At 38.1% G+C, this 8,998-nt stretch overlaps 1 protein-coding gene across 1 annotated transcript; it reads left to right on the top strand.

The window, feature by feature from the left end:
* Positions 1-1,237: 1,237 nt before the first annotated feature.
* On the top strand, positions 1,238-7,556 carry tmlhe (trimethyllysine hydroxylase, epsilon). The gene is made up of 7 exons (XM_054756084.1): positions 1,238-1,748; positions 1,812-1,988; positions 3,079-3,358; positions 3,448-3,567; positions 4,597-4,833; positions 4,979-5,117; positions 5,220-7,556. Exons 1-7 carry the CDS (start codon positions 1,616-1,618, stop codon positions 5,349-5,351), a joined length of 1,218 nt encoding a protein of 405 aa, XP_054612059.1. The 5' UTR covers positions 1,238-1,615; the 3' UTR covers positions 5,352-7,556.
* Positions 7,557-8,998: the final 1,442 nt, after the last annotated feature.

The raw sequence follows: 8,998 nt of genomic DNA, 5'->3' as shown, positions 1-8,998 counted from the left end.
AAATCATACAAGCGAAGCACAATGGCCACATAAGTTAAATGGAGGATTAACACAATTAGAAAATCTCAACCAAATTGCATTGCAAGTCTTTCCGATTGCCTGCCAGCCCATTGTATGTACTGCTACAAGACAAAACAGTGACATCTTGTGGTTGGTAAAGGCACTAGCTAAAACTGCCGCTTTAGATATTATTTAAAGGAGAATTATAGGGAATATGATGCTATAGTGTCCGTATTTTATACATACTTGACTCTTAAGTTGACAAAGGGATGAGCAAGGTGGTATGTAAAAGAGTTGAATGATGACAAACACAGTGTAAACAAGTTTGGCTTAAAAAGGTGCATGTGCTTTAAAAGTTATGTGTCCGCCATTGAGTCAACAGTGCCACTACGCATGTGCAACATAGGAGTGGGCGATACTGCTAATTAAAGCATGGGCTAGTACTCAACTGTACATTAGACTATTGCGAATACCGATACTGATACTGGTACCGATGCTTTTTACAAGAACTTTTTCAAAATCATTGATTTTGTCTTGAATTTGTTGATTCTGATTATAGTCAGAATAAAATATTGGGCACATATTTGAGGCACAAAAGAAAACATTTTTGTCAACAAACGTACTTAAAAAAAATACAGCAATATACGAAAATGTAACAATATCAACAAAATGATGAAATTATTTCCTTACAATTGTTTGGGCAAAAATAACTGAACAAAAGCAAAGACTACTGTTAGCTCTCAATAAAATATTTTTGCTATTTTCGCCGAAAGCCATCAACAATGCAACAATATGATCACCGCAACAGTTTTCAAAATAAACGTGGCAGATAATTGAAAAATGTCGTTCTCATCGCCTTAGTAGCGATTCGCACGGATGCTATCGTACTAGGACGGTATCCATACTACCGATATTTGGCTCGATCCGCCCGCCTCTCGTGCACAGTCGCCCCGCCTCCACTAAACAAGTGGATGAAGCCGAGGCGAGGAAAGCCGTCATAATATTAAACCATATGTAAAATAGGCCGAAGGTATGTAGGGGTGGAAGGGGAATGAGGGAGCAAATAGAATTGATAAAATAGGGATTAGAAGGACTGATATTCTAAATGTACCCGCAGGTAAAATATAGGGAAGAGAGTGTAAAGTTAAGTTAAGGAAAATGATTACTAAGGTAGGAAAGGAATGGAGCATGGAGGGGATTTTAGGAACAGTTGGGGAGGGGGTTGGAGATACACAGAGGGAGGTAATTATTAGAATATTATAGTGTTATTATTAATAATATTATTAGTTTTATTATTTTCCTCTCGTTTTGTCGGAATTAACATAAAATAAGATACAAGGCCCATGTTGCGGACTCTGGTACAGTAGGTGGCGGTATGCATCTTTCAAGTCGCCATTAAACCAAAAGAAGAAGAAGAAGAAGAAGAAGAACGTAGGTAAAGGTGTTTGATCAACAGTTTCAGGTCCTTCTAGAAACAAAGAGGACCCATTTTATAGCTCTGTAAAACTCGGTTTTAATAAAAGCAAGGAGGGCCCAGGAAGTGCTCACTGGTCACTGGTCAGTGGTCACTGCCGCGGCCGTACAGTTGTAGAACTTCCGGCTTTGGATATTCGCGATGCTCAGGACGCTTAGCAGAAGTGTTCGGTTTATTGTCAGGCACACCCCACGGACCCAATGGACACACAAGACGCAAGTTCGGCGCTTCGCTGCCCCCCCAGCAGCTCCACACTTACTCGAAGACCGTCTAGGTGAGTTTTGTTGCCTTTGAATAAAAGTTGCAAGAGTTGTAAATCACTTTGCGCGTACGCCAGAGCTCCACTACGGAGGTAATCGACTGCACTTGGACTACGTGTGGCTGCGGGATCACTGCCGCTCTTCCTCTTCGTACAACTTACAAACCAACCAGCGGAAGTTGGACACTGGAAGTATTGACCTCAACATCCGTCCAGAGCACACCAGAGTTGAAGATGACCATCTCATCCTCACTTGTAAGTCAGTCGTGGCCATCTCTTATGTCCCTGCTGTGATCCTATAGTCTGAGCATTAGTGTAGCAATGTGATGTAAACAAAGAGTAATGGGAGTGAAAAGTGACTATATGGGTGTTATTTCATGTCTGCATGGCTAAAAACGTATTTAGAAAGTCTTAAACAGGTTTTCAATATGCCAACTACGAACATATTCCGTTTATTAGTCTTGGATCATACTTAACCGTGATAAACAAGGGATGAATCCAATACATCAACTGCATTATTAATTTAACTATTTTTTGGCTGTAGTTTGCAGTGGTGCAAAACTTGAATGATATTTGCGTTTATGTAGCTTAAATGAAGCCACCAAAATATACAATTTTAAAATATTACCACCTCAAAGTAATCACCGCTCTTCACTTTTTTCCACATTGTATATTGTTGCGTTTTATATATTTAATACATAATCTTTTGTTGTGTTGTCATCATGGGGTGTTTTGTGTAGACTTTTGAGGAGAAAAATCAATTCATTCCATTTTGTAATAATACTGTAAAAGATATTGTAGCTGAGATACAGCCCAAACAAAACAATCTATTATTAATTTCCTGTAGCAGAGCATGCCTTAAGCATGGCAAGTGTTGCGCATACAGTCAATATAAGGAAGACTGTACTGTGCACAATAGCTCATGAGATGGCGAGTTGGACTTTCCCCTTTGGCTGTATTGTTTAATTATTGCCTCAACCTGTCCTGTTCCACTCAGTTGTTTCAAGGATATACTGTACCATAAAACGATGTTTGCCCATCAAATGGTCAAAATGTAACCCAGATTAGATACAGTATCAGCCTTTTCACAATTGGGTCATTTTAACATCAAGATTTAACATAAATGGGACTTGCTGAATGTATGAGGATACCCGCCTGTAAAGACATTGCTCTTTTTTAAATAACGATCGTAGCCTTATCAGGTCGTAAAGGTATATACAGTGGGGGGAAATAATGATTTGACTGGGTAGGATCGACTGCATTTAGAGGTGAAAACAACATGAAAACTGAACATTCTCTCTCCCTGAAGTCCTAACTAATGGCCGTCTTACTTTGTGCATCCCAGGGCCTGGTGGTCACGTATCCAAATACAGCCTTAGCTGGCTAGCTGAAAACAGCTACGAAGCTATGAACCAGCGCACGGTACAGCCACGCATTCTATGGAACGCTGACAGCTATAACAACGCACACGTGCCCTCCACCACATGGGACACCTTCATGAGCAGTGACGATGAAGTGAAGAAGTTTTTGCAGAATTATCTTCTCTACGGGATCGCTTTCGTCAACGACGTCCCTGTCACCATTGAAGCCACGGAGGCCGTTTGTAATCGAGTCAGTCTTATCAGGTAGAGCACAATTGGCTTGTTTGAGGATCATAATGCAGCGGCCGTACTGTACGTCTCCTCATGTGTGTCTCGTCTTGTGCTACAACAAGGGAGACGACATACGGGAGAATGTGGTGCTTCACGTCAGATTTTTCCAGAGGAGACACCGCCTACAGCCAGCTGGCCCTGGACCGCCACACTGACACGTCTTATTTCCAGGAACCATGTGGGTAAGTTGGAGGGGAAAGCAGATAGTGAGTGTATGTTTGTGTGAAAAGCACCGCTTAGAATGCAGAGCTGTAATATAGTGGTTGGGCTGTTAAGAACACAGTTTAGATGAAAATGAGTCAATTGGTAAGTTGCAGTCGGCCGCGTTCCTCTCCAGTCCAGTAGGTGGTGATAATGTGCATCTGGACACATGTGAAAAACTGTCTCCCTAAAACAACAGTAAAAGGATTATAAAGATGCAGATATAAAACATGAATACAAAGTAGATGCAACTATACAAACTCCGTTAAAGTGCGTGCGTGGGTTTTCTCCGGGTACTCCTGTTTCCTCCCACATTCCAAAAACATGCATGTTAGGTTAATTGGAGACTCTAAATTGTCCATAGGTATGAATGTGACTGTGAATGGTTGTTTGTCTATATGTGCCCTGCCATGGACTGGCGACCAGTCCGGGGTGTACCCTGCCTCTCGCCCGAAGGCAGCTGGGTTAGGCTCTGGCATACCCGCGACCCTCGTGAGGACGAGCGGCATAGAAGATGGATGGGTAATCGTAGGTCTGCTTTTGTGGATGACTGAGGAAATTACAAATGTTTACATTTAAGAGGCTGAAATCAGAGAATATTTACTTTTTTTAAATAGAAAAAATGATAAATCGAAACCCAAAATAGTTGTCGATTAACTGGCTAGTCTATTAATCATGGATCTATCATTTAATTGTTGCAGCTCTAATTAGTTTTATTGTTTTTGTTACTCGCTGACATCCAAAGTAGAGCTCAACCGATATGGGATTTTTGGGGCCGATACCGATATTAGGGGTATCCGAACGGAGGGACATGTATGTGACTTGGAGATACATGCTGCATCTGGTGGTGTTGGAATTGAGCACTGCTGTTGATGTGTTAAGGTGGGAATGAAGTTTTAAAAAGTGTCATACTCTGTGGGGTTGCTACACTGAGAGCACTGGCTTGCCATGACGCGTGCACGTTAATTATGCCAAAAACGTTCATGTAATTAAATATTTTTTTGTTGCAGAATTCAAGTTTTTCACTGCCTGAAGCATGAGGGAACGGGAGGGAAGACACTCCTCGTGGATGGATTCCACGCGGCAGAAAACGTTCGCAAGCAGTCGCCAGAACATTTTGAGCTGCTTTCCAGCGTTCCCATCAGACACGAATACATGGAAAACACCGGCAGCCACCGAAACCACATGACAGGCATCGGACCCGTCCTTAACGTCTATCCCTGGAATAATGAACTTTACCTGTTACGGTATGTATATGTGTGTATGTATATATATATATATATATATATATATATATATATATATATATATATATCAATTATATTCTAAAAATATTATATGAAAAAATACATTTTTTAATAATAATAGTTTGTCCCCTTTTTATAAAAACAGGTACAACAACTATGACCGATCAGTGATTAACACCATCCCTCATGATGTCGTTCGGCGCTGGTATGTGGCTCATCGAGAGCTGACCACAGAACTGAGGCGACCAGAAAATGAGCTGTGGGTGAAACTGACCCCGGGAAAAGTAGGTTGCTTGTTTGGGATGGCATGACTAACAAACACGCTTGTGAGTGTAAATGAACGTGGAGTTAACTTAGCGCTTTTGTGTCCCTTTTTTTCTCCTGAGGTGATTTTCATTGACAACTGGCGAGTCATGCACGGGAGGGAAGCGTTCACCGGCGTAAGGCAGCTCTGTGGATGCTATCTGACCAGAGATGACGTTCTGAGCAGCGCACGTGGTTTGGGGCTGCAGGTGTAACCCCAGACAACGACAGCTCCTTAACTCTGGTACTTTGCAGACCATTCACGACTTGAATGCTCGCCTGAATCCACAAATGAATGCTGGCTGTTTCATTATAATAATTGCAAAAACAAAATGATAATATATACTAATTCAATAAATAATTTAGGACAACATTTGAATTTTATAATACCTTTTCATACACTTACCAGTCAAAATATAAGTAAAGGTTGTACAAAGTCACATCACGCTTCCAAGTTACTCTCTCGGTTTTTCAAAAATATACAAATGAATAAATCTTGCAGTTTCATGGTTGAAAAATATGCATATGTAAACAATTTTTTATTTATTTTTGGCCTAAATGAAGCATAAAAGTGGCTACATGAACTAAAATACAAGCATACGACATTCAGAAATCGCAGTAAAAGACACATTTTGATATGTAGTATTCTACACTGGCAGTAGGTGTCAGTAATGTTACATTGATGGGACAATAGCCACTGCAGGAAGTTAAAAAAAAAAAAAGAACAAGGAACTTTGTCAATGCTCTCATACGTGAGTCTATATTATGTCTTATTTTCTCTTGTTATGTCTACTATATCGGGTAGTAGGGGTGCTATTTCACGTCTAGAGGGCTCTAATGTTAAAAACCGCATTTAGAAGGTTGTAAACAGGTTTTCTGTGCTCTAACTGCGAAAATATTCTGTTCATACACAAGGAATGCTACTTTGCTGAACCAATTACCCGCGAGGGAAGACTGTCCAGTCACCCCTCGCCACATCGCCGTTCGAATTTCGCTGCTTCACGCTATCACGTTTTTTTTTTTTTAATACGGGTAATTATTAGTCAAAAAACATGCATATTTAAGCAAATTTTAAGTCATTTTTATGCCTAAATGAAGCATTTTCAAGCATATAAAATGGCTACATGAACCAAAATAAGGCATTCAGAAATCACATTGAAAGACATGTTTTGATATGTAGTATTCTACACTGGTCACTAGGTGTCAGTAATGTTACGTTGATGGGACAATAACCACTGCAGGAAGTAAAAACAAAAAAAATAAATAAAAAAGAACAACAAGGGACTCTGTCAAACATGTGGGTATATATTATGTCGTATTTTCTGTTATATTGGGTAATAGCAGTGTAAAGGTGACTATAGGGTGCTATTTCATGTCTAGAGGGTTCCAATAATTGGAAAAACTGTGTTTAGAAGGTCTTAATCAGTTTTTTTATGCTCTTACTACAAAAATGTTCCATTTATAAATAAAGGATCCTACTGTGCAGAAGAAATAAGCAAGGAATGAGTGTATGGTGTGAAATTTGTTCAGTTAACTTGTGGTACTTTTCTGCCCCCTGCTGGCATGACAGGGGATCAGGTGAAGCACAAATTGTACTGATTGGATGATCACGATCATGCATTCCCGTCGCTACAGTACACCATTTAGTATACATGTACCATCTTTTAAGATGCAAGCCTCCGTGACAATGGATAACATGCGTCACGTGTTACTTTTACAATTCGATGTTACGAGATGTGCGGGTGCGCCTCATTCAGCGCGGGCAGCCAACTGTTGCGATGAGGACCTAAGAGACATGTAGGGTGAACGCAGAAGATGCGGCGCCACTCTGACTCCCATCACCGACAATGAGGAGACGGCTGTAGTAACCATGGAAACAGCCGAGGATACTGAAGTTGTCCTGGTAACTCGGTGATTGAGAGCATTCAGACTGGAGGTACGACTAGAATCGGGTCACGTGAGGTGACCAGTTGGATCAATGAGTTCCCGCGGTGACGCCAATGTTAAAAGAAAGAGGAAATCTGCTGGATTTCACACAATAATTGTAGGAAAGGTCTATGGAGAGTGACTGGAAATGTCAATATTTAACGTAGATGCCAACTGAAAGGGCGCGGTGTTTTACTCGAGCTTCGCCGCATCTCATTTGCGTCTGAATCTCACATGTGACACATTCTGAACAACAAATTCATTGTTGGCTCTGGCGGCTGCGAAGCAGTGCAACGAGCTGCACAAGACTAACCAGTTCACTCATTATTAACAAGCTAAACCAGGAGTGTCCAAAGTGCGGCAGCCCGCAGCTGCTTTTGATTGGCCCACGGCAAATTCTGAAAAATACAATTTAACAAGAAAACTAAAAAGAAAAAATACAATGAAAACTTTATTTTGTTAATATTATAACTTAAAAAACAAAACTAAAAGGAGATTATTTTCCCTCATAACGAGTTTATTCTCAGAAAATTACGACTTTTTTTCTTGTTTTTTAAAATATATATTATGACTTTATTCTTGTCAAGTTTCTGCAGTTTTTTACCATTTCTGCTGTTACTTTTTAAAAATATAATTTGCCAAATATTTTAACTTTCTTCTTGTAAATTTTGGTTTTGTCAGCACATGCAGCTATGTAAAGAATACAAATATTTAAATCATCCAGATTTAGGATGTGTTATGTTAGTGTTTTCTTTTTTTTGAGCACAGTTTTTGACTTTATTCCCGTAATATTCTAACTTTCTACAACCTCATTTACAACTTTATTCGTTTTGTTTGTTTCTCATCATATTATGGCTTTTATTTTTAAATAACGTCTTTTGTTTTACTTAACATTTCAACTTTATGCTACTAAAATGACATTTTTCCACATAAAATTGTGAAATTATAACTTTTTTTCTTGTTATATCACAACTTTATTTTAATCATTTGGATTTATTCTTGTAAAATTGATGTAGATTTGTCAATTTTTGCGGTTTTAAAATTGTTTTTTTTAAATTTTATTATTTAATAGGTTTATTCTCGTAAATTTGCGACTTTTTCTCTTGTTAGAATACAATTTCTTTTAATATTTTGACTTTATTCTCGTAAAATTGCAGCTGTTTTTTTCCCATTTATTTTTTATTTTCCCAACTATTTCAACATTCTTGTAAATTCTCTTCTCGGAATTATGACTTATGAGAAAAATTTTAATTTTATGAGAATAATGTAATATTAGGAGGAAACGTCGTAATATAATGAAAAACAAAACAACGTATAAAGTTGTAAAAAAAAGTATAATGTTACGAGAATAAAGTCAAAATATTATGTGAATTTTTAAGTCGTAATATGATGAGAAACAAACAAAACTAAATAAAGTTGTAATTTTTGGAAAATCAGGTTGGGGAAAAAGTTCTAATGTTATGGGAATACAGTCATAATATTACAAAAAGAATATTTACAAAAAGAAAGTTGAACTAGTTGGAAAATGTAAAAAAAGACAGGTGTAATTTTTTGAGAATAATAATAATAACAATAATAATAATAGTTTTAGTTTTAGTTTAGGTTATTTGAACATGAAGGTTCCAATGGAATACATCTCATGAATCATCCTTTCACAGTTCCACATGTCCAAAAGGAGTAGGAAGAAGCAAAGCTTATTTAATCCTACCTATCCTACATCTAGTACAACACCTGTTGTTCACTTCCTGCATTCCATCTCATCATTTCTATCATCATCAGAGTGATAATACATAATAAATAACAGTAGGAAGACAAAAAATAAATAAAAGAAAAAAATATATATATATATACACATACATACATATACACACATACATATATACATGTACATATTTAAATATAAATTAAAAAAAACAAAACTGAAAAAAACGAGTAT

Source organism: Dunckerocampus dactyliophorus, chromosome 16, assembly GCF_027744805.1.
Source record: "Dunckerocampus dactyliophorus isolate RoL2022-P2 chromosome 16, RoL_Ddac_1.1, whole genome shotgun sequence".
Classification (NCBI taxonomy): domain Eukaryota; kingdom Metazoa; phylum Chordata; class Actinopteri; order Syngnathiformes; family Syngnathidae; genus Dunckerocampus; species Dunckerocampus dactyliophorus.
The sequence above is the reverse complement of the archived record's forward strand: the minus strand, read 5'-3'. Positions and strand labels throughout refer to the sequence as shown.

Excerpts from the sequence above, each read along its gene's own strand:
- tmlhe (XM_054756084.1), top strand. The coding sequence starts at position 1,616 with ATGCTCAGGACGCTTAGCAGAAGTGTTCGGTTTATTGTCAGGCACACC. Across the intron at positions 1,749-1,811 it reads CTTACTCGAAGACCGTCTAG|AGCTCCACTACGGAGGTAAT; the intron begins GTGAGTTTTGTT and ends CGCGTACGCCAG. Across the intron at positions 5,118-5,219 it reads TGAAACTGACCCCGGGAAAA|GTGATTTTCATTGACAACTG; the intron begins GTAGGTTGCTTG and ends TTTTCTCCTGAG.